Genomic DNA, 26,401 nt, shown 5'->3' with positions numbered 1-26,401 from the left:
TTTTAACACTTCATTATTTACTGAAAGTTGTACCCCTGGTATCATAGTGGTTAAGAGCTCAGCTGCTAACCAAAGATCAGCAGTTCCAGTCTACCAGCCACTCCTTGAAAACCCTATGGGGCAGTTCTTCTCTGTCCTATAGGGTCGCTATGAATTGAAATTGACTTGGTGGCAACAGGTTTGGTTTTAACGGTTATACCACACTTTAGTTGGCTTCATATTTGAAACATGATTTTTTTCCCCTTGTGGACAAGTGAATATTGTACCTTCATCATATCAAATGTTTCTAGCTTCCTGTTGATATGTTTCATCAAATCAAAATCTGATTCTTAGCGACTCCATGTGACAGAGTAGAACTGCCCCCATAGGGTTTTTATAGCTGTAATCTTTACAGAAGCAGATTACCAGGTCTTTCTTCCACGGAGCCCCTGCCCCTGACCTTTTGGTTAACAGCTGAGTGCTTAACCATTGTACCACCAGGTCTCCTTTCTAACTTCCTGTTCCTACTTAGATGGAGTGATGGCCGCCTCTTTCCCGGAGATCTCTCTTCCAGAGGACTTGGTCTCTCTGATCTGTTCTGGTTGCTCTCTAGAATTGTTTAGCTGTTATCCTAGAGCTTTCTTCCCAGCTCTCCTACATCACAAACCATTTCTGAATTCCAGGTCTTTCTTTTTTCTTGCTTTACTCGTTATTTTGGCTGAACTGCCACAATAACTTCCCCCAAAAGGAAAGTACACTGTCTAAGTCCTTGCACATCAGAAAATGTCTTTCTCGGTCCTCATTTTGGAAGGAACCCTGGTGGGGCAGTGGTTAAGCACTTGGCTGCTAACTGAAAGGTTGACAGTTGGAACCCACCAGCCACTCCACGAGAGAAAGATGTGGCAGCCTGCTTCCGTAAAGATTACAACCTTTGAAGCCCTGTAAGGCAGTTCCGCTCCGTCCTGTAGGGTCTCTGAATCAGAATTGACTCAGCGGCAATGGATTTGGGCTTCATTTTTGACTCATAGTTTGGGCTGGTTATGTAATTCTTGGTTGACTATCACTTTCTCTGATAGCTTTCATTACATTCCTCCATTGTGTTCTGGAATCCAGGTTTTAAGATCGCTTTTTTTAATTCTTACTATTCTGAAATGTCATGGAAATGTGTTCAGGTGTGAGCCTTTGTTTCATTCGCTTAGCTCTGTACTGAGTGACCCCTTTCTTTGTAAATTTATGTCCTTATTTAGCATAGGGAAATTTTCTTTTATTATTTTTTTGATAAATTTATTCCCTCCATTTTTCTGTTCTCTTTTTCTGGGACCCTATTTGTTAAATGTTAGAGATCCTGAATTGGTCCTCTATGTCATTTATCCTTTCATTCATTTCTCATCTCTTTACCTTTTTTGTTCTATGTCTTTAGGAATTTTTTTCAACTTTGTTTTTCAGTCCTTCTTTAGAATATTTTATTAATTTATGTTTATAATTTCTAAGGAATCATTTCTGTTTTTGAGTGTTCCTTTTTCATAACGTACTATTCTTTTTTAAAAAGTGGATATATAGAGAAGGCTCTACCTTAGATGGGCAGGTATGGAGCTGGACGTCAAAATTATGGTCTCCTCTCTTCAGGGCCAGTTTCATGGGCATGCAGTGTACGCAGTCATATAGGTTCCTACATTTAGAAGGGTCCTGTGTGTGGTTTGCTGCTCTGCTATTGCTGTCTTGAAATTCTTAGTAATTTTTTTTACAAGAGACTCTACATTTTCGTTTTGCACTGGCTCCACAAATTATGTAGCCTTTCCTTCCCCTCTGTTCATTATCACTATGCCAGAATGAGGAGGGTTTTTTTTTCTTCCTGCTTCTTTTTCTCTTTTGTCTTTGAACCTCAGCCCTCCCCAAAAAGTTCTTTCATTAGGGTAATTCCCTGTGCTCTTTAGGTAGGCGATGATTGACACAATTGTCCCAGCAATCGTTATTTACTTTCCCTGTTTCCCACCCCATTTCTATCTTCTTTCATACCTGCCAACTCTGAACTTCTAATGGGCAGCTGGCTCCCAGCTCCACTCTAGTTCCCCGGCAGCATATAATGGGCAATGGCTTTCTCTTCTCTGTTTTATCTGCTCTCTGTCTTCCAGAAAACATCACTTGATAAATTTACTCATACACCTTCATTTTCTTTGTTCTTAAACATTTTCTTCCTTTTTGCAGTTCTGTACTTTTTATTTCACTTGTCTCACAGGAGGAATGGGAAGCAAACACATGAACTCAGTCTATCATCTTAATTCTGAACAATTTGTTTCATTCTCTTTGAAGTAAAGTGATTAAATTAGATCATCTCTAAGGTCCTAATATGTATTGTTGTTTGTTTCTAAATGTCATTCTTTCTGACAAATGTAAAGTCCCAGGCTAAATGTAGATTTACTTATTCTAGAACCTTATTTTCTCTTTGAGCTATACATTTTTATTTTCTTTATTATTTGGCTTACTCCTTTCTAAGTGTCTGGGTTTAAATGGCCTTTTACTTGACTGAAAACTGCAAAGAACTATAATAGTCAACAGTTCAACCATAGGCTTTAATCGCCCTTTCTTTCATATAACACCAGTAAGAATGATATTGAAGATCCAAGGATTGCATTTTTTAAAATGTGACATTGTGAATACATTTTAGTGCTTTCCTAAACGGTATGATGTGCACTGTGAATTCACAAGTCCCGTGAGTTACATGGTGGTCATGTGTTAAGTGTTGTTAACTGCCTTTTATTGACTAGGTTACTAAATTTTAGCTGAATTTCATCTTGACTTTGTGGTCTTTACATATCTCACAGTGTCTCTTTACATAAACTTTGAAAAATTATAGAAAAAAATAGTTGAATAAAATAACTGGGTAATTTATACTAATCCAAACAAAAATTTTTTGAAGTCAAGTCTAGAAAGGATTTAAAGATTGTCTGGGGTCTAGTCCAATCTTCAAAAAAAACTATTGCCTGGCCAACACAACTGCCAGCCACTGCTTGCTAGGATTAGTTAGGTTGATTGGCCTGGCTAGTTGAGTATCTCCTTTCTCCTCTTTTGCTTGTGGTTTCTCCTTATTCACTGTGAGGTTGGTTGAAGAAGACATCTTCCCACACGGAGGGGGACTTCTAGTGTAGGCTGTACCAGAAGTTCAACTTCCATTAGTAAACAGATTTTGAGTTTATTGACCTAATGTGATTAAGGAGGCCTTGTGGTGCAGTGGTTAAGAGACCGACTTCCATCCAAAAGGTCAGCAGTTTGAGTCCACCAGCTGCTCCTTGAAAACCCTACAGGGCAGCTCTACTCTGTCCTATAGGGTCGCTGCGCGTCAGAATTGACTCGACAGTAATGAGTTTTGGTTTAATGTGATTAAATCCATTTTTCTAGGTAAATATCTTTTTTTTTCCTTAAAAAAGAGTACTTAAATTTACATATTTATGATTGAAATTTGAAAAGTACATTATGCAATTTAAAAAAATAAACAATATTTTAAGGAAAAAGCCAGTACTGCGTAATTATTACAGAACTAAACAGGAGCTTGTGTTTAAATTGAGATCAATGATTCGTTTTTACATTGGTTTGTTATTTACTTCTTAGGGAAGAACATACATTTAAATAATTAATTATAAAATATTTTAGTGTTCCATGTTTCCTTGAGTAATTTAAGCTATATTAGGAGATTGCATGAAAACAAAGTGATTATCCCCTCTAAGCATCTTCAGAATTGTACAGTTTTCCAATGTGAAGAAATAAACATTTCTTCTTATAAATTAGAATCACCTGGGGGAAGAGATAGTTGTTAAAAATTGAGATTTTAGTGCTTGTCTCTAGATCTAACTGAACTAAAATTTCTGGGGCTTAGAAATCTGCATTTTTTTGCTCAAAGTTGGGAATCGCTGCTCCACAGCAAAGAATCCTGTCAGAGAGATAATATTGTCTAAATTTGCCCGTTTGGTAACTGCTAAATCTCAATATTTTAATGCTGACTAGACAACTTGATTAGACAGACAAAAGTTTGAAGGAAGAGTTATCTGATTAGTGTGGATGTAAAAACATATAAATCTTCAAAATAAAATGATAGGTACGTTTATGTGATAAATTAATGCCTTTAAAAATTGTATGAACACACGTAGAGCCAACTTGCTTGTTTTATAGTGTATTTTCTTTTGCTACTTTGAACACTGCTTCTGCAATTATTGGAATACATTTTGCTTTTTTACTTAATTGCCTTGCTGACTTAGACTAACAGCAGTGATCACGCAGCCATGTCGGTAAGTAGATACAAGCTAAAGCTAGCATGTAAATTAAAAAATAATGAACTTCCTGCAGGCTTATTTTTCTCTGCTTAGGTATTTAAATTAAATTCTAATTATGTTGGCAGTGCCTCAATACATTTGTAGTTTTGTGGAAAACTAAGTTTGGAAGTAATATTAGTTGTTTTGACGAAGCAGTCAGGATTCTCTGGGGCATGACGTGAAAGTTAATATTATGGTGCATCTGTGGTGAGTGCAGTGCTTTGGGAAACCACCCTGTGGTCACCCTGTGACAGGGCACACTGCAGATAATAGAATTGACTCTACAGCAACGGGTTTGGTTGTTTTAGGTTGTTAAAGGAAATTAATGACAGTGTGTATACCCATAGAATTGTTGTGAAGGTTAAGTGAGATAGTATACATAAAATGTTTACAACACAGCCAGGTACTCAAAAAATATTAGTTGTTACTGTAACTTTCCTATAAGACTATTTATTTCTTCTCTTGAATGCTTTGTCTCTACTACCCTTATCTTAAACTTCACTTGTAGAAATCTGACCCAATACATGACCCATTCGATTCATGACGCAGTACACATGTTTTTCTCACCCCAGCCCACTGTTGCTCCCTGAAATTCCCATAGCTTTTACCTTTTTTATGGCTTCATCATATTTTGGCACCATGCGTATGTCAGCTTTTGTACTGTGGTGCCTTGCTTGTTGCTGTGATGCTGGCAGCTATGCCACTGGTATTTCAAATACCAGTGGGAACACCCATCGTGGACAGGTTTCAGCGGAGCTTCCAGATTAAGACAGACTAGGAAGAAGGACCTGGTAGTCTACTTCTGAAAAAATTAGCCAGTGAAACCTTATGAATAGGAGCAGAACATTATCTGATGTAGTGCTGGAAGATGTGCCCATCGGGTTGGAAGGCATTCAAAATACGACTGGAGAAGTGCAGCCTCCACAAAGTAGCGTCAACCTTAGTGACGTGGATGGAGTCAGGCTTTTGGGAACTTCATTTGCTGAAGTGATGTGACTCAAAATGAGAAGAAACAGCTGCAAACATCCATTAATAATTGGAAAATGGAAAGAACAAAACAAAGTATAAATCTAGGAAAATTGGAAGTCGTCAGAAATGAAATAGAATGCATAAACATCAATATGCTAGGCATTAATGAACTGAAATGGACTGGGTATTAGCCATTTTAAATTGGGCAATCATATGGTCAGCTGTGCTCCAAAGCCAGCTGTGCCAGGAATGACAAATTGAAGAGGAATGACATTCCATTTGTCACCAAAAAGAACATTTCAAGATCTATCCTGAAGTATGACACTGACAGCGATAGGAAAATATCCCTACACCTACGAGAAAGACCAGTTAATGTGACTGTCATGGATTGAATTGCATCCCCAAAAAATATCTGTCAGCTTGGCTGGGCCATGATTCCCAGTATTGTGTGAATTGTCTACCATTTTGTCATCTGATGTGATTTTCCTATGTGTTTTAAATCCTATTTGATGAGATAGAATTAGTAGCAGTTATGTTAATGAGGCAGGGCTCAATCTACAAGATTAAATTGTATTTTCAGCCTATCTTTTAGAGATGTAAAAGAGTGAAGCCCATACAGAGATGGGGGACCTCATACCACCAAGAAACAAGAGTCAGGAGAATAGTGCATCCTTTGAACTTGGGGTGACTGTGCTGGGAAGCTCCAAGTCCAGGGGAAGGTTGATGACAAGGACCTTCCTCCAGAGCTGACAGGGAGAGAAAGCCTTGCCCTGGAACTGATGCCCTGAATTTGGACTTCTAGCCTACTGGACTGTGACAAAATAAACTTTGAAGCATCCACTTATGGTATTTCTGTTATAGAAGCACTAGATAACTAAGACAATGATTTTATTCAAATTTATGCACCAACTACTAATGCCAAAGATGAAGAAATTGAACACTTTTACCAACTTCTGCAGTCTGAGGTTGAGTAGACATACAAACAAGATGCATTGATAATTATTGGTGATTGACATGTGAAAGTTGGAAACAAAGGATTACTGGTTGGAAAATATGGTCTTGGTGATAGATACAATGGTGGAGATCACATGATAGAATTTTGCAAGACCAATGACTTATTCATTGCAAGTACTTTTGTTAAACAGCATAAACAGCAACTGTTTTTTTTGTACGTGTGGACCTCACCAGACGGAAAACACAGGAATCAAATAGACTACATCTGTGGAAAGAGATGACAGAAAGGCTCAATATCATCAGTCAGAAAAAGGACAGGTGCAGACTGCGGAACAGATCATCATCAGTTGCTCATATGCAAGTTTAAGTTGAAACCAAAGAAAATTAAAACAAGTCCATGAGAGCCAGAATACGACCTTAAGTATACTCCACCTGAATTTGGAGACTATCTCAAGAATAGATTTCACGCTAATGATTGAACATTAATGACAGAAGATCAGACGAGTTGTGGAATGACATCAAGGATGTCATAAATGAAGAAAACAAAAGGTCATTAAAAAGACAGGAAAGAAAGAAAGACCAAAATGGATGTCAAAAAAGACTCTGAAACTTGCTCTTGAACGTAGAGTAGCGAAAGCAAAAGAGCTGAACAGAAGATTTCAAGGAACGGCTTGAGAAGACAAAGGAAAGTATTATAATGACATGTACAAAGACCTGGAGTTAGAAAACCAAAAAGGAAGAACATGGTCGGCATTTCTCAAGCTGAAAGAATTGAAGCAAAAATTCAATCCTCCAGTTTCAGTATTGAGGGATTCTGTGGGGAAAATATTGAATGATGAAGGAAGCATCAAAAGAAGATGCAAGGAATACACAAAGTCACTGTACCAAAAAGAATTTGTTAACGTTCAGCCATTTCAGGAGGTAGCATATGAGCATGAACTGATGGTACTGAAGGAAGAAGTCCAGGCTGCACTGAAGGCATTGGCAAAAACAAGGCTCTAGGAATTGGTGGAATACCAATTGAGATGTTTCAGCAAACAAATGCAGTGCTGGAGATGCTCAGTCATCTATGCCAAGAAATTTGGAAGACAGCTACCTGGCCAACTGAGTGAAATAGATCCGAACCCATTCGGAAGAAAGGTGATTCAACAGAATGCAGAAGTTATGGAACAATATCATTAATATCACATGCAAGTAAAATTTTGCTGAAGATCATTCAAAAGTAGTTCCAGCAGTACATTGATGGGAAACTGCCAAAAGTTGAAGCCGGATTCAGAAGAGGATGTGGAGCGAGGAATATCATTGCTGATGTCAAATGGACCTTGGCTGAAAGCAGAGAATACCGGAAAGATGTTTGCTTGCGTTTTATTGACTATGCAAGGGCATTTAACTGTGTGGATCATCACAAATTATGGATAACATCGTGAAGAATGAGAATTCCAGAACAATTCACTGTGCTCTTGCAGAACCTGTATGTAGACCAAGAGGCAGTCGTTTGAACAGAACAAAGGGATACTGCAGGTTTTAAAATCAAAAAAGGTATACATCAGGGTTGTATCCTTTCACCATACTTATTCAGTCTGTATGCTGAGCAAATAAACTGAGAAGCTGGACTATATGTAGAAGAACCTGGCATCAGGATTGAGGGAAGACTCATTAACAAAGTGCAAATTATAGGGAAAAATTGTAGTCCAATTCTTCACTGTTTCTGGCATCAGAATTGATGGGGGACGCATTAACAACCTGCGATATGCAGATGATACAACCTTGCTTACTGAAAATGAAGAGGACTTGAAGCACTTACTGAAGAAGATCAAAGACTACAGCCTTCAGTATGGATTACACTTCAACATAAAGAAAACAAAAATCCTCACAACAGGACCAATAAGCAACATCATGATGAACAGAGAAAATATTAAAGTTGTCAAGGATTTCATTTTACTTGGATCCACAGTCAGTGCCATGGAAGAGTAGTCAAGAAATCAAACAATGTAGTGCATTGGGCAAATCTGCTGCAAAAGACCTCTTTAAAGTGTTAAAAAGCAGATACGTCACTTTGAGGACTAAGGTACACCTGACCTAAGCCATGGCATTTTCAGTTGCCTTACACCTGTAAAAGTTGGACAATGGATAAGGAAAACCGAAAAAGAATTGGCATCTTTGAATTATGGTATTAGTGAAGGATATTGAATATACCATGGACTGCCAGAAGAATGAACAAGTCTGTCTTGGTAGAAGTATAGCCAGAGTGTTCCTTGGAGGTGAGGATGTCGAGACTTTGTCTTGCATACATTGGACATTTTAACAGGAGGGACCAGTCCCTGGAGAAGGACATCATGCTTGGTAAAGTGGAAGGCCAGTAAGATGGATTGACACAGTGACTGCAACAATGAACTCAAACATAGCAATGATTGTTAGGATGGCACAGGACTGTGCCGTGTTTCATTCTGTTGTACATCAGGTCACTTTGAGTCGGAAATGACTCAACAATACCTAACAACAGCAACAATCATATATTGCTTCTTCCTGTATTTGTTAATTTCTACCTTATCATCTGTGAACTCTTAAGGGTCAGAATAAAAACTCATAGGTAAATACTGAAAATTCTTATCTTCATAAAATCTCATCTAACATTTGAAATTTAAATGTTCCTAACCTTTCTAGTATTATTTCTATTATCAAAGTTCAAGTTTTTGATTGCGATTGGTCTGCCCCAACAGTCTCTCCTTTCTTAAATCCATCCTACATATCGGTTCCAGATTGAAGCATGAAGTAATCTCGTTATTTTCACTATTTAAAAACTTCAAGTCTCTTGATTATCTAGTGAATTAAGTAAAAATTCTATAGGTTAGCAAAAAAGTGATCTCACCCTATCTTTTCAGATACATTTCTGACCATTACTCAAAATGTACATCTTAGTGGTGTATTCGTTGTGTCCTGGATCTATCTTGGGTTTTCTACCTTGGCTTCATTTATAACTGTAAAAAAATCCTGAATCTCATCCAAAGGTTATCTTTTGTCCCTCTTTTATAGTCCTGCTTATATTTTGTATTGTATAGCTATATATTTGTAGACTTGCCTTCTTTCTCCTACTAGAATTTAGTCCCTTTATGTAAGGAACTGTGGAAACCCTGGTGGCGTAGTGGTTAAGTGCTACAGCTGCTAACCTAAAGGTCGGCAGTTCAGATCCTCCAGGTGCTCCTTGGAAACTCTATCGGGCGGTTCTACTCTGTCCTATAGGGTCGCTATGAGTCGGAATCGACTCAGTGGCACGGGGTTTGATTTTTCTTGGTTTATGTAAGGAACTAATCTCATCTTTGTATCTTGTGTAACAGAGTACCTAACACAATGCCTTACACAGAGGAAGTGCTCAAGAAGTATTTTCGAAATTAATATGAGTGAAATAGGGAAGAGTTGGAGTATAAAAGGTCATTTTCTTGTTTGGAAAAAGGATATAAAAAGCATACAGCAAAAAGAATACAAGATAAATATTAAAAAATCAGTTGAATTCCTATATACCAATAAAGAAAACGATGAAGAGGAAATCAGGAAAGCAATACCATTTATAATAGCCCGTAAAAAAAATAAAATGCTTAGGAATAAATCTAACCAGTTATGTAAAAGACCTATACAAAGAAAACAACAAAACAGGACTTCAAGAAACCAAAAGGGATATACATAAACGGAAAAACGTACCATGCTCATGGATAGGTAGACTCAACGTTGTGAAAATGACAATTTTACTGAAAGCAATTTAGAAATATAATGCAACCCTGATCCAGATACCAACAACATTCTTTAAAGAAATGGAAAAAAATAATCATCAACTTTATATGGAAAGAGGAGAGGCCCCGGGTAAGTAAAGCATTACTAAAGAAGAATCAAGTAGGTTCTGACCTCAGAACCTACTATACGGCTACGGTAGTCAAAACAGCCTCGTACTGGTACAACGACAGATACATTGACCAGTGGAACAGAATCGAGAACCCAGATGTAAATTCATCCACTTGTTGGTCACCTGAGCTTCGACAAGGGCCCAAAGTCCATCAAATGGGGAAAAGACAGTCTTTTTAACTTAACAAATAGTGCTGGCAAAATTGGATGTCCATCTGCAAAAAAATGAAACAGGACCCATACCTCGCACCATACACAAACTAATTCAAAATGGATCAAAGAGCTAAATATAAACCCAAACTATAAAGATCATAGAAGAAAAAATAGAATCAATGCTAAAGACCCTAATACACTGCATTAACAGAATACAAACCATAGCTAACAATATACAAATTCTAGAAATTAGATAACTGGGATCTTCTAAAAATCAAACACCTATGCTCATCAAAAGACTTCACCAAAAGAGTGAAAAGAGAACCTGCAGACTGGGAAAAAATGTTTGGCTATTACAAATCTGACAAGGTCTAATTTCTGAAATCTACAGGAAGATCCAACACCTCTACAACAACAGGACAAATATTCTAATTAAAAAATGGGCAAAGGGCATGAACAGAAGACATTCAGGCAGCCAACAGACACATGAGGAAATTCTTGCAATCACTAGCCATTGGAGAAAAAAAAAAAAAAGCCATTAGAGAAATGCAAATCAAAACCACGATGAGATACCATCTCACCCCAACATTACTGGCACAAGTAAAAAAACAGAAAATAACAAATGTTGAAGAGGCTGCCGGGAGACTGGAACTCTTACGCATTGCTGGTGGGAATGCAAAATGGTACATCCATTTTGGAAAACAATATGGTACTTCCTTAGAAAGCTAGAAATAGAAATACCATATGATACTGCAATCCCACTCCTAGGAATATATCCTAGAGAAATAAGAGTCATCACACAAATAGACATATGCACACCCATGTTCATTGCAGCATTGTTCACAATAGCAAAAAGATGGAAACAACCTAGATCCCTGTCGACAGATGAGTGGATAAACAAACTATGGTACATACACACAATGGAATACTATATAATGATAAAAAATAATGATGAATCTTTGAAGCATCTCATAACATGGGTGAATCTGGAGGGCATTATGCTGAATGAAATAAGTCGATCACAAAAGGCCAAATATTGTATGAAACCACTAGTGTAAAAACTCACAAAAATGTTTACACAAAAAGAAACAATCTTTGATGGTTATAAGGGAGGGGAAGGGTAGGGATGGAAAACTAAATAGACAATAGATAGGTGCTAACTTTGGTAAAGGGTAAGACAATACACAATACTGGGGAAGGCAGCACACCTTGTTCAGGTTAAAGTCATGGAAGCTCCATGAACAAATCCATACTCCCTTAGGGAATGAATTACTGGGCTGAGGGCCATGGGAACCATGGTCTCAGGGAACATCTAACTCAAGTGGCGTAACATAGTTTATAAAGAAGGTGTCCTACATTCTACTTTGGTGAGCATCTGGGCTCTTAAAAGCCTGTGAGGTGCCATCTAAGATACTCCACTGGTCTCATTCCGTCAGGAGCAAGGGAAAATGAAGAAAACTGAAGACACAAGGGAAAGATTAGTCTAAAGGACTAGTAAACCACAACTACCACAGCCTCCACCAGACTGAGTCCAGTACAACTAGATGCTGCCCAGCTACCGCCACTGACTGCTGTGACAGGGATCACAATAGAGGGTCCCAGACAGAGCTGGAGAAAAACATAGAACAAAATTCTAACTCAGAAACAAAGACCAGACTAACTGGCCTGATAGAGACTGGAGAAACCCTGAGAGTATGATCCCCCAGACACCCTCTTAGCTCAGTAATGAAGTCACTCCGGGAGGTTCACCTTTTACCCAAAAATTAGACAGACCCATAGGACAAAACGAAACTAAAGGGACACACTAGCCCAGGGGCAAGGACTAGAAGGTAGGCGGGGACAGGAAAGCTGGTAATAGGGAACCCAAGGTTGTGAAGGGAGAGTACTGACATGTCATGGGGTTGTTAACCAACGTCATAAAACAATACATGTACTGTTTGATGAGAAGCTAGTTCTGTAAACCTTCACCTAAAGTACAATTAGAAAAAAAAGGTATACTGCAAAAAATCAGAATTTTCTAATCAGGAAATTTATTTGTCGCCGAGACTAGGCCTCTGGACACCCTGCTAACTCAGAACTGAAGCCACTTCCGAAGTCTACCTTTAAGCCACATATTAGACAGGCCTATAAAGCAATTACACGCTAGTGGAACATGAAAAAACACGCTAGTGAAACATGCTTCTTAGTCCAATCAAGTATATGAAACCAAATGGGCAACACCTGCCCAAAATCAAAGGTGAAAAGGCAGGAAGGGACAGGAAACCTGAATGAATGGACACAGGGTATAAAGGGAAAGGAGAGAGTGCTGACACATTGCAGGGATTGCAACCAATGTCACAAAACAATTTGTATATAAACCTTTTAATGAGAAGCTAATTTGTACTGTAAGCTTTTACCTAAAACACAATAAAATTTTTTTTTTAATTTACTTGTCAAATGTAGGAGACTTTCTAGTTTTGAAGTGAAAGTTTGCAGTCTCTCATTCTCAGATGAAAATTTAGAAAATATATGAAAGTTTTTTAATAAAAATAGTATCAGTACTGATTAGAAATATATGTATGTTTACTTTACTCATGGCATGCACACATCCATGAAAGAGTAAATTAGTAATTCAGACTATACCTCCCTAGCAACAACTGTACATTCTGTAGTAATGAAGAGAAAATATATGTTTGCAGATTCCCACCACTAAGAACAAATGCTTTGTTCCACTGAAGAGGCAAATTCTCAGGCTTTCACTTGGCCTTTTCCTCATTTAATGCAGTAATTTTTAAGTACTTCCTAAGCTTTCTGACTGGCGTCCTGCAGATCCAAAATCATATACATATTCAAAATATAGATATGATATTCAGAATGATAATGACCCTGTTATCCAAAAAAACTCAATGTTTATTGTCCTCTACTTAATAAGGCAGAAATAGATTTTGGGACTACTTTTAGCCAAATTTGCATCAGGGATTTTAAAAGATTTGGCACTTGTATGTGCACTGTTTTGAAAAAAATCACTTGTATTGACTAGTTCTTTCTATGGTGATTAATGGTACTTCTATAACATGTTTTGATACCTATTTCCTTATTTTTATCATGAGCTAATTACAAACCCAAAACCAGTGCCATAACAAGGACAAACCATTTACAGTGTGCCATTGTGCTGGAGTTAAAGAACTGAGAGAGAATGGAAATGAAAAGATTAAAAACACCAACGTCCGCAAATTTTTTTTATTTTATTGTGTTTTCTATGAAAGTTTACACAGCGAATTAGGTTGCTGTTGGACAATTTCTATACAAATTGTTCAGTGGCATTGGTTACATTTTTCACAATATTAAAAATATAATTAATATTTTCTTATTAAACTTTTTCTTAACTCCATAATTGGAAAACAAACAACAAAAAAGAAATATTTCTTCTTGGTCGAAAATGAAAGTTCTTTTATGGTTTTAAATCCTTTTAGGCATTTATTAAGCTGATGTCTACATTAGCTCATGTTGACTAATCTTCCTGAGAAAGTAAATTTCATAAATTTTTATGTGTGTATGTGGTGCGCATACTTAAATATTACCCTCTGTCAAACATTGTAGAAAACTATTTTGAATTGCTCTTGATCAGCATAATTTTAGTAAACACTACTCTTAGTGGGCTTAGTTGAAAAAAGTAGTAATAATGAAAGGACTTTTAGAAGGTAACAGCCTGAGAATTTTAGTAAGAAGCCAGTGGATTAGAGAACTACAAGACCTGACCTGTAAGTAACAGATGAGAGAGATATAAATGGAAATAATTAAAGTGGACTCTTTTTAGTCTATAGGCTAAATGTACGTATGTGGTGTTTGTGTACATATATGCATACATACGCATACTTGCATATATCCTATAACTTCCCTCTCTAACAGAGCTATAGGTGAAATACAGTAGATCATCAGTCCAGGCTACATGAGCAAAGTACGATCTTGAGCTGAAAGGTTCAGTACTGAAAGCAAATGAGAGTGCACCATGTAGCAGTTTTAGAATCCATGTTTAGAAAGTTATATAAGTTTTTGCAGATAAGAGTGGCAAAGTTCTAGGAATGCCAGTGGTATCTTCCTCTGTTTCCACATGTAGCAAACCTGTATTCCACAGTAGAAAGAGAAATATAAAAGTTACTAAACTTGCCAAATTAACTGAATAAAGTTGAAATGGGAGAAGAAGAAACTAAAATGTGTGGTTAAGAGACTGTCTGAGTTGGAATTACCATTTATCTTAAGCAGGAAAAGACAAGAAAGAAGGAGATCAGATCTCCTGGGGAGGAAAAAAAGGAATAGTAAGGAAAGATGTTGGAGTCAGAAGTTTTCTGTAATAACCATGATTTGCTGATTTCCAGAGCCTCTGGTTTCCCCCCTGTGTGCGTGGGAAAAACAGGAATGAGGAAGGGTGAGGGTAGAGTTAATGGGATAGGTCAACAGCCTTGCTGTACTCATATTTGCAGGATGCTTGTGGGTCAGCTAGAGGTAACAGAAAATACATTAGGCTGAGATGCTGATATATACTCATAAGAACTTATGCAAGGTAATAATACCAAAAAGTAAAGAGATTAGATTTTGCAGAGTGAAGTTCCACCAAAGGAGCATATTCAGACTAAAATTATATACAGGGGAGGAGTTCAGAAGATGGGCAACAGCTTTTTTTTTTTTTTTTAATTTTTTTGTAAAGTATTTGTAACAAAAAGTTTGCCATTTTAACCATTTTTAAGAGTACAATTCAGACATTAATTATATTCACCATGTTGTGCTACCATCACCATTGTCCATTTCCAAAAATTTTTCATCACGCCAAACAGAAACTCATATCCCTTCAGTAATAACTTCCACTTCCCCTTTCCCCTATCCCCTGGTAACCCCTACTAAACTTTTGTATCTATGCTTTTGCCTATTCTAGATATTTCATATAAGTGGGATTATATGTGTCCTTTCCTGCCTGACTTGTTTCACTTAGCATAATGTTTGCAAGGGTCATTCACGCTGTAGCATGTATCAGAACTTCATTTCTCTTTATGCGTATGCCACATTTTGCTTATTCATTCATCTGTTGGTGGACATTTGGGTTGTCTCCACCTTTTGGCTACTGTGAATAATGCTGTAAGGAACATTGGTATACACGTGTTTGTTTCAGTTCCTGCTTTCAAGTCTCTTGGGCATATACCTAGGAATGGAATTGCTAGATCATATAGTAATTCTATGTTTAGCTTTTTGAGAAACCACCAAGCTGTTTTCCACAGTGGTTACACTATTTTACATTTTCACCAATAATGCATCAGTGTTCCAGTTTCTACACATCCTTGCCAACACTTGTTTCAGTTTTTCTGATAATACCCATCCTAGTAGGTGTGAAGTGGTATCTGATTGCGATTTTGATTTGCATTTCCCTAATGAATGAGGTAGTGTAGTGGCTGAGAGGTATGGCGTCAGCAGTTCGAATCCACCAGGCACTCCTTGGAAACCTTATAAGGCAGTTCTACTCTGTTCTGTAGGGTGGCTATGAGTTGGAATCGACTCAACAGCAGCGGGTTTGGTTTTTGGCTTTAATGACTAATGAAGGAGCCCTAGTGGCACAACTTGGCTGCCAACTGGAAGGTGAGCGGTTCAAACCTACCAGCCACTCCGCAGGAGAAAGATGTGGCAGTCTGCTTCCGTGAAGATTACAGCCTTGGAAACTCTCTGGGGCAATTCTACTCTGTCGTATAGGTTCGCTAAGAGTCAGAATTGACTAGACGGCAACTGATTTTAATGACAAATGACTTTCAGCATCTTTTCATGTGCTTATTGGCACATGTGCTTATTTGTATATCTTCCTTGGAGAAATGTCTATTCAAATCCTTTGCCTGTTTTTAAATTGGGATGCCTCATAGTTGAGTTGTAGGAGTTTTATTTTTTATTCTGGATATTAACCCCTTACCAGATGTACGGTTTCCAAATATTTTCTCCCATTCTGTAGGTTCTCTTCACTTTCTTGATAGTATCCTTTTATGCACAAAATTTTTCATTTTCATAAACACCAGTTTATTTGTTTTTTTCTTTTGTTGCTCATGCATTTGATTTCATGGCTAAGAATCCATTGTCAAAAAGTTCTTGAAGGTTTACCTCCATGTTTTCTTCTAAGAGTTCTGTGGTTTTATTCTTACATTTAGGTCATCAATCCATATTTTGAGTTAATTTTCCTGTATGATGTGAAGTATGGGTCCACCTTCGTTCTTTTGCATATGGAGATCCAGTTGCCCCAAAACAATCTTTTAAACACTTCCTTTCCTTTAATTCAGGAAACTTTATCCGATGTAGAAAATCTGTCATGTTGTTTTAAGTCTTTCTACCTCTTATAGAAAATCAGTGTGGTAGACGGTAGCATTGAGATTAGAAGACATTGTGAATTCTTTGGAAGCATGAGGGGGCAGTTGGCGAAGTCCTGCTATAGATGTCTGTAAGGACTTATTCATCACTCTCAGAGTGTTGTTAAATGTTACGTGCAAAGTCGTCTCTAGAAAAAAATGGTAGGTAGATAGTTTACCTTGATTGCCCCACCATATACTTTTTTATGGTTTTCATTTTGTTTAATATATATCCTCCCTTCTCTTGATATATTTTCCCTATTCCCTGAAAATCGCATTCCAGTTACTCCCTCAACTAGAGCTGACTAACAGTGTCCATCCCAACCCTATTCCAACTCTCTAGGGGTTCTTATTGTTGTTAGTTGTTACCGAGTTGGCTCTGACTCAAGACAACCTTGTGTATAACAGAACAAAATATTGCCTGGTCCTGTGTCATCTTCATGATTGTTGCTTTGTTTGAGTCCATTTTGACTGTTAGATCAATTCATCTCATTGAGGGTTTCCCTCGTTTTTGGTGACCCTCTGCATTTTCAGAAGGCCCTTGATATTCAAAATGTGTATACCCCAAAACTATGAGAATCCTCACATTTAGAATACTGCTGTGTCATATAATTACTTCTAGAAAATACTATAAAATGTAATTGAAAACTGTAGGCCTTAATGAAAGTTACTGTATTCATGTCAACTAACAGAAGACACCAAAACCACATTGAGTTGGGGAGGTTGGGACTTTGACTATATTCAGCCTCTGAGTGATTTTCCCCCACTCATACTCAGTTCACAGAATGTGTTATTCAGATGCGCGTAAGAGCCATTTTCAAGTCGTTGAAACCTAGGTAGAAGCCTTTGAATGGTAAAGGCCTGCTCTGTGCTGCTTTTTCCTTCCTGGCTATGTTTATCAGCCACCTACATGTGTTAATAAGACAGGGCCCCATGACTTCCTTGGGTCACATTTGTCCATTTTACTAATGGTCATCTGAAAACCACCTCTATTGTCTAATTAGTGGTTCTGGCAACTTTTTTGGAAATTCTAGGCCATAATAGGGGTACAAAGTAGTACATTATTAAATGGCCCTGGTACAGTGAGCTGAATTACATAAAGAAATAAGGATACGACTCAGCTGTCACAGAGTTGCTGCTTTAAATAATGGGTTTTACTCTGCTTCAGTTTTTCAATCTCAATTCTGTAGCTTGGCCATAGTACTCAGAATCACCACAGGGAAAAGTACAGCTCATCTTTAACTTCTCTTGCTTTTCTTACATTTGCCAAAGGAAAAGAGAAATAGCGTCTTAATAATTTATCACTTCCCTATTTAAGCATATACCTTGCTGTTACTAAGTAGATTTAAGAATTAGGAATAATCCCAGTCAGCTTCCACATAGCAAAAACTGGCTTCCTCTTCCTGCTATTCTGGGCAAAAGTACATGCAACATTCACCATTTTACCCCCCGATAGGTATCTAATATCAGTAGCTTGGAACCAAGGCCATTTCTTCAAAACTTTGACCTCATCTGGACTCTTACTGAACTGCCTGTCCTTATATTCTCTTTTACTAACGTTAGGGTAGGCTTGAAGATACAAGAATGCCTTGACAGCGGCAGTGATACTTGCAAAAAGCTAAAAGATCTAGGTACTACATATCATCTAAGGCCATGTTCAAAATTTGTTTAAAAAAAAAAACTGCCAAAGGTTGACTAGTCCTGTGGTCGGGATGAGGAAGTTTTGGAGGCAATAGAAATGCACTGTATTACAGGTGGTTCTGGAATTTTCCATTTTGGGATTTTTTAACTTTAAGTCCATTTTGTTCTGTTTAACCTATGTATGTGTGTACATGTGTGTGTACGTGTGTGTGCATCCCCAAACCAAGCGTTTGTGTTACTGTCTCATATCCTTACGATTGAAAATTGTTAGAAGGAGAAAAAGCCTGGAAGGGGAGAATAGAAATTCACAGTTGACAATGGAGAATGTGATTAACCAATAAGGTAACCAGTTCTTTCACGGGCTAGAGACAGAGTGTAAGAGGAATGAATATCCAAAAAACCCAAAACCCATTGCAGTTGAGTCCATTCTGACTCATAGTGACCCTACAGGACAGAGTAGAACTTCCCCACAGGGTTAAGAGGAATGAATATAGAAGTGTAGAATAAGTATTTGGGGTAATGTTGGGGGTGTTAGAGTGGATATATTTTTGATAGACCTATGAATTTTTTTGTTTAATCTCAAAAATCTCTACCTTCAAAGTAGTTTTAAAGTTATTATTAAAACTCACCAGAGGGATTCATCTTGGTATTTGAGCTTTTATAACTTTTATTTTCTTGAGATTCCAGTGTTTGCATGTTTCGCATTTCAGGGTTAGACAGTGTCCAACCAGAAAATGGACTAAAACCCACCTTACTAGGTAGGGGAATCCTTGTGCATTTGTGAAATGAACTTTGGGAAGTTTGCATATTTTATACAATGTTTTAAGATGTTTTTTCCTAATTTAATAGCATTCTTTGCATTTGAGCAAGATACCGTTTCATGTGGTAAAACTTTAGTGGTTCTAATATAAAATAGGAGGAAAAACAATTTCTTGAATTAAAATATCTGCATTAAGCTAGACTTTTTTTTGTATTTTAATTAAGAATTTCTTATTTCTAGATTAAGTGTTTACTTCATATTTGAAGAAAGCCCCCACTCTTTAAGCCTGTATTTATTTTAAAAGGCTATAAATTGTGGCTCTTCAGGAGACTGACCAATTCATCAGAATACTTGTTTCCTTTTCTGCCTCCCCTCTGAAAGGACCATTTTGCTATGTTATAGCTGAAATTTATGTAGCAAACTGAGAGGCAGTGAGTTTGTACAAATTAGCAATATTTTATTGCTTTAATTTAAGTAACTTTAAAAAAAAAAATAGAAGATCAGAATTAATAAATTCATTTATGAGTGTTAGGTTTAGTATTCAAATTGACCGTAATTTTGTTTTCCTTTTTTTTTTTTGACAAAGGTTACATAACCTTTTAAAACAAAACCTGTTACCAATTTAAAGAATGATAAATACAATGGGCCGTATTTCTGACTGTGTGTATTTCTCCCTAAAATAAAAGAGTAGTTATTGTGCAAAATTGACCTATTTGTGGGGATATAAATAAAAAAGAACTCTGCTGTGATTGTTAAGAAAGAGTAGACCAATACAGAAAGAATAGTTGTGATCTCAAGAACATGTTTGTATGTTAAATGTATTTGACATAATGAAAGCAGCGTTGAGAAATGTTTTCAAATAATTACTGTTGAAATGAAATCTTTTTTTTATTAAATCTTTGAAATAAGAGAATGCCGAGACAGAAGTGAAAACTTCAAATGAAAATTTAAGTGTACCAAATTAGTTTTTAAGTATTCTGTATTTCCCCTATTACTAGATTAGAGCAGATCTATCAAAACATTACTTTGAAGCCAAAACAATTTGAACCATAACCTAATAAAGTGTTATATTTTTGTTACCGTGTCATTTTTGTGATATTTCAAAGGAAACAGAGTATCCTTAGCCTAATCTGTAATAGTAAATTATTTTGGAAATTTGGCTTGGCATATAAACAGATGAGTCTTTCTGATTCCTTTTAGACTGAGGGTTGGTGGTTTCTAGTTTATTGTTCCTGTGATTGGCATTAAAAGCCTTATTTCACAGCTTGCAGTGGGGGACTATTGGTAAAGAGTAGCTGTGTTCCACAAGCTAAATTCAAAAAGTGTCAATCAAGGTCTCACATAGGTTACTTAGAGAATGAGTTTTCTCACTGATTTCACCAAATGTCGTCTCATGCTGTCTTTGATTGGCACAGCCTGGTGGGGAGGATGGATGAATCTGTCACCAGCTGGTTAATTGTGTTGCCGGTTTCAGTCTGACATCAGGTCTTTGACTCTTAAGTGGCTCAATACAAAACAAATTAGCAGATTGTAGTCATATTTCTCATTCTATATGCTTTGACTTTGTTGAATGCAGTCCATAAATCATATTGACTGACACACAAGTAAATGATGAAAGGTGCTTTTGAGACATGGATCTAGAAAACAGTGCTGTGAAGGTGCCATGGAAGGATGCATATGGTTGACCCTTTGGGAATTTCCTAGGAGCCAAATGTCTCTTTACCACAATTGTTCTTAAAAGAAAAGCTTTTGGGTAATGCGAAAAGGATCTAGTATGTCAGCAGATTCTCTTTTACAAGTTCCTTTGAAATATAAGAAGTTTGTCTAAGGGTTTTCTCTCTTTACAAGTTGTTTTTTAGCAAAATGTTAGAGCAGGGTAAAAAAAAGTTGCTACTTTAAAAGTTTAGCAGGTGTTTTTACTTATTTTTTGAGCTTTCTGCTGTTAAAGAGAAAAAAATGTTAATAATAGTTGCAATTAATTTTTAGGATGAGGGCAGCAGAAATTTCTAAATGTTTGAAATTTATGAAATTGTGCTGTTTTCTCAATTGCATCACTTAATTATTTTGGCTACGTTTGTTAAAACATTAAAAGCCAGAGCATCTCTAATGAAAGGGCTAGTTTTTAAAGGTAATTATAAAAGTACTTACTTTTTTTTTATTCTAGAAAATATAATTTATTAAGAACATCAGCAATAGCGTTCAAAAGGGTGTTTTGGTTATACCACAGTTAGCCAAGGGCTACAAGCATCAGAAATGAACTGCCGAAGATATTTTTGGGAGTGCAGATTTTTGGAGCATTAAATTTCCGTCTAAAAACGAGTAGTAGATGAAATTTAAGAATATTTGTACACATTCTATAGTTAAGTAGTAGACATTTTTTTAATGTGTAGAAATATCTTATAGAATAACTTTTTAAAAATTTAAAGAATCTGAACTTTCAGTATTAAATTCTGAGCTGTGAAAAGGAAGAATTTACTTTATCTGAAGATTTATGGAGTATTTTATAAATATTTTAAACTTCTATCTTTGAGAACAATAAGCCTGTATTTAGTAATGCCTATTTTTTTTAAGTCAAAAGAAATTTAATATTAGGATTTTATTATTACATATGTCATGTAAATAAAGAGCTGAATTCATGTGTGTGTTTGTATGTTTTCATTACCTATTTCCAGCAGATTTGTGGAGTAGCCTATGTTCTCTTACCATCATTTTCAGTTCCAGTGCTATTCATACGTAGTCATTTGTAGCATCTAAGCCTGTGTTCAATTTTAAGTTTCTTTTAAAATAATACCACTTATATGTACAGTATCTTTGCTTATGAAATAAATTTAATAGTGAATTTTTCTTGGCAATTGTTTTAATCTGCTTTTGCAGTTTGTACATTTGGGAATGACATCATAAATAGGACATGGAGCTGATTTGATGGAGAAGTACATTAAATTAAAATGCACTAGTTTTTCCATTAGGTCAAAATGACATTTCCATTAAGTATTCTCAAGCCTATTGCATTGTAATTAAATGACATGCTATTGATTTCTCCTTTTTCTGCCTCCCCCCACCCCATTCATATTGTTATTTTTCTGCTTGAGGAATGGAGCTGCGTGTCTCCCAGACTAATTCCTCTTGGTTTTGGGATCTTGAAGCATGCTGAGTTTTGCATTGTTTGTTGCATTCCTTTTTGGCAGTTCATCAGTATCTGTCAAATATATTGTTTGCATTGCCTTTTATCTCTTAAAGTTTTTGATTGAGAAATTGACGTTCCAATTCAGATATGTAGTTTTTCATTGTGCATAGTGTCTAAATGCCAAAGACTCATTCACAAAAGTTCCATGTTTCTAGCCTGACTTTCAATGTGTAATTTAAAGAACAAATTTTATTCTAGTAAACATCTTGAAAATATATTTGTTTTCTTACCTTCTGAACACATTAATTCTTTGTAAATGTTTTGCACCAATATATTGTAACATTTATGTTTGGAAGATTTTTTTTTCATGATTTTATAGCTTTATTGGCCTTTATGATAAGTAGGAAAAAAACATATTTACCAAATATCACTAGGTAACAATTTGTTAATGCAAATGAGGCAAAATATGGCACATCTTCCAAAATCATGGATTTTTGAATCCTGTAAAGGAGTTAAGCCATTAACAAATCATATAATTGTCCGTTGAAAATAGTCATACTAGGGGCAGTATTACGCTGGAAAACTTTACCTAAGAGTTTTTATTATATGTTATTTTAAACTTCTAATTGAAATGCAAAGCCTGTTGAACAGTTTCTGGTAAAAATGATGGAATATTGTGATTCAACTGTGTGATCTAGAGGCTAAACATTTTTGTCATTTTTTAACAGTTTAAAGGTATCAGTGAACATTTGTGTCAAGTTTTAAGAACTTATTGTAGTTGAAAATATAATGGTATTGTATATAGTGAAAGAAAATCACAATCTTTGTATTTTACTGAACTACATATTTTTACATTGTCAGATGATTATAAAACCTAATTTCTAAAACTAAATGCAGATCGGTAGATGGTTTTGAAGTCATAGATAGGCAAGCCTTTTTTTTTTTCATTATTGAAACTCTGCTATAATTTAATGTCCTAATTAGAGATAGGGACTTATCACTCAAGATGTGTTTTGAATTTTTGCAGTTTAAATAATTATAACTTAAATGATGCTGTTTGTTAGCTTCCCTTCTTCTGGCTTGGTTAATTATATAAAGGAGAGCTTAAAAAGCATTATATGGATATAATGTTCTGGCACTATGCCAGCTATTATATGTCAGAAATGTCATATTTTAATATGCATTTTAAATACTTGAGCCATTGTGAGAGATCTGAAATGATAATAGTTTTAGCTTGTATTTATTTTCCTTTGTGTAATTAGAGTTTTAATGATATTTATGTCCTGGGAAGGCTAAGTGAACAAGAATATTCATTTTAAGTCCTATGATAAAGGCATCACCACTCAGAATATAGAAACAGAAAGGTCAATAATCATTATTGTATAAAAAAGCAACAAAAGGAATACCAGAAGTATAATTTTTCTGATATCATGTGATGTATTTCTGTGTTTGTTTATTTGTTTTTTGGTTTGGTTGTTTGTTTTAAACAGGGGAAAGTTGCCCAGACAGCTTGCATGTCAGCCTGCCAGCATCTGTCAACATCCTTAATGCAGATGCTACTGGACAGTGAGTTAAAACAGATAAGCATGGGAGCTGTTCAGCAATTTAACTTAGATGTCATACAGTGTGAATGTAAGTACCCCATACAATCTCATGCTTTTCTAGAAATTATATTTTAATTATGTGAAAAGTTGGCATATAGTAGGATAGCTCAGAAAGGAAGGAAGGGGCCTAAACTTTCAGCAGCCTTAGCAGCAGCAGCAGCAGCAGCAGCTGCCAACCTCCTTCCAGGAGGGAAAAAGTATCTCAGCTCACATCTAGAGCCTCTAGAGAGAGGTACTGAAGTGGCACTCCTGATTGAGATAGTTAAAAAAGCATTTTTCCCGTTATTCCTTCCTTTGGTTATTCATGCTTTCTTGTGAAGATTCTCGTAATATTTGTCATAAATGGATGAAGTCATTCTAAGTGTGTCCTTCATATTTACTCTCCCTGTAAGCAACTTTTTAGGTATTTGCTAGAAGGATAATCTTAGGACCCTGTATTCCAAATGAAGCTTCTTTTATATTCTGATTTTTTTGTTTCTCTTCCTCAAAGAATTTCTTAAGCCTTTGCCTTTATCATTGTTTTTCATTTAATTTTTTTTAGGTAATGAGGCTAGCCAGAGTCTATAATCTAATTTTGACACTAGCCAGTCAGCTTCAAAACTGGATAGATGATTCGGTTATTAGCTTTGTTATATGTGATTCTGGATATGGGTTTTATCAACTCCTAAATTCTGGCTCATTAAGTACAGGACATGAGTGTATGTGAGCAACTTTCATGCATTTCTTTCAAATGAACCATGTACTGATTAAACGATAGAAATCCTTGGTTGGCAGTTCTACCCGAACCAGTAAATAGAGTATTTAACAATTCAGTTAGTCAGGAACCACTTGTGATAAATTGAAAATCAGTAGAACACAGGAAGGATTGTAAAATATTCATGTGAGGCAAATTTTGAAATAATACATTTTGTGTGAAAGACATTTGAATAATTAAATGTCAGTCACTTGCAGCTGGACCAGGAGTGACAGGTTTTTGGTTTCTTCCCCCAATAAATATCAAGTTTTATTTGTGTGCCTACTATGTGTAAGTTATTCTGCTAGGAAAGACATAATTAATATTAAAGAAAATAATTGTGTAGGCTTATTGATCAAGGTCAATTGTCTATCACATGAAGAAAAATCCAAAGTTTTTAAAAATCTACGTATTTCCTTAAAAAAATAAAATTGTCTTATGAGATCATTTCAGTATGATATTGCTTATATAAATATCTTACATAAATATTCCTGGAGACATTTTGTATTGTTACATCTTCATTGTGGCTTCAAAATAAATTAGGTGGTTTGTTGAACCTGTGGCATTTGGTTGTGTATTCTCAGACATATTGTTCGAAGATGGAAGTTACTGTTTGGTCAGGCAACTTTAGGCGTCTAGATTTTCTCTGTTCTCTTATCTTTTCATGAAGGGATAGCCCTAACTATAGTTAAGGAAAGGGCACGTATAACCCAAAATCTTTGCCTCTATATCCTGCCACAGAACAGTTTCCACCACTAGTTACAAAGGTCAGCAGTTCAAATCTCCCAGGTGCTCCTTGGAAACTGCGTGGGGCAGTTCTGCTCTGTCCTATAGGGCAGCTATGAGTCGGAATCACTTGACAGCAGTGGGTTTTTTTTTTAGGCAAAGTTACTAAAGGTTCTTTTTGAAATGCTGGTGTTTTCTTAAAGGGCTAATCTCTCAGAAGAGACCGAAAAAAGTACTATGTATAAAATGTAACTCAGTTAAGGAGGGCTGGGATCAAGTGTGAGAGGGTTAAACCTTGACCAGATGGGGGCTAAGGTTCTGGCACTATAGATATGGAAAAGGAGAGGCAAGGCCTCAAAGACAAACCATAGAAGGCAGCTTAGCTTCTTTTAGGATTTTGCCTGTGGTTTGTTCTGCTTCTTAATATAGTATTATGTATCATGCATTCAGTGCTCACTGAACAATTGTAAATTGACTGACTACTTTTTCATGTTTATTTCACTACCTCTGGTGCTAAATGTTCCCTTTTCCAAAAGATATCTTTTTATGTTAAATGGTTAAGAATAGATAATGAACAGGTGCAAAAAAATTATCTACTTCCAAACTCTTGACTTTGAGTAATTGATACATAAATCATTTATAAATGAAACAACTTTCTCTAATGAATATGTTAAGAGAATTTTAAAATAAGTTTTCTTCCTATTTAAAGTAGTGTTTTTGTTTTATAAAAGGCAATTTTTTTAAGGAAAAGCTTATTTTTTATATCAGTGCAAATATGTATGCTTTCTATGTATTGGGGCAGGAAAAGGAGAAGAAAGGGAGACAGGAAGAGGACCTCTGCTAGGTAGGAGCAAGGCTAAAATGCTTGGTAAATTTGTGAAGAGAAGGGGTCTGGAAACCATGGGAGTCAACTGGGATATGAAAGAGAAGATAGGTAGTTTAGATGTAATCCTAGAAACTAAAAGATCATTGTGTTTATGGAGCTGGAAGATATTATGCCGAGTGAAATCAGCAAATCACAGAAGGACAAATATTGTATGACCTCACTTATATAAAAAGACAAAAAAAGGCAAATGTATAGAAAACAAAGTTTATTAGTGGTTACAAGGGGCAGGTGGGGGGAAAAGAGGGTGTTAACGATGATGGAAATTATTATGTTGATTAAGGGTAGGGCTGCACAGCTGATTATTGTAATTGCTGTCAATAA

At 36.2% G+C, this 26,401-nt stretch overlaps 1 protein-coding gene across 3 annotated transcripts in view; it reads left to right on the top strand.

Annotated features, from left to right (window-relative positions):
- EXOC6 (exocyst complex component 6) overlaps positions 1–26,401 on the top strand; it is a 243,138-nt gene that overhangs the window by 159,784 nt on the left and 56,953 nt on the right. For all 3 annotated transcript variants that reach the window (XM_023546920.2, XM_023546921.2, XM_003409007.4), the window contains one exon: positions 23,622–23,763. In XM_023546920.2, the coding sequence (XP_023402688.2) occupies positions 23,622–23,763 (142 nt within the window). The remainder of the gene's footprint in view (positions 1–23,621; positions 23,764–26,401) is intronic.

The sequence above is a fragment of the Loxodonta africana genome, chromosome 16, assembly GCF_030014295.1.
Source record: "Loxodonta africana isolate mLoxAfr1 chromosome 16, mLoxAfr1.hap2, whole genome shotgun sequence".
Lineage (NCBI taxonomy): Eukaryota > Metazoa > Chordata > Mammalia > Proboscidea > Elephantidae > Loxodonta > Loxodonta africana.
Note: the sequence above shows the minus strand (reverse complement) of the source record. Positions and strands in the feature narration are given on the sequence as shown.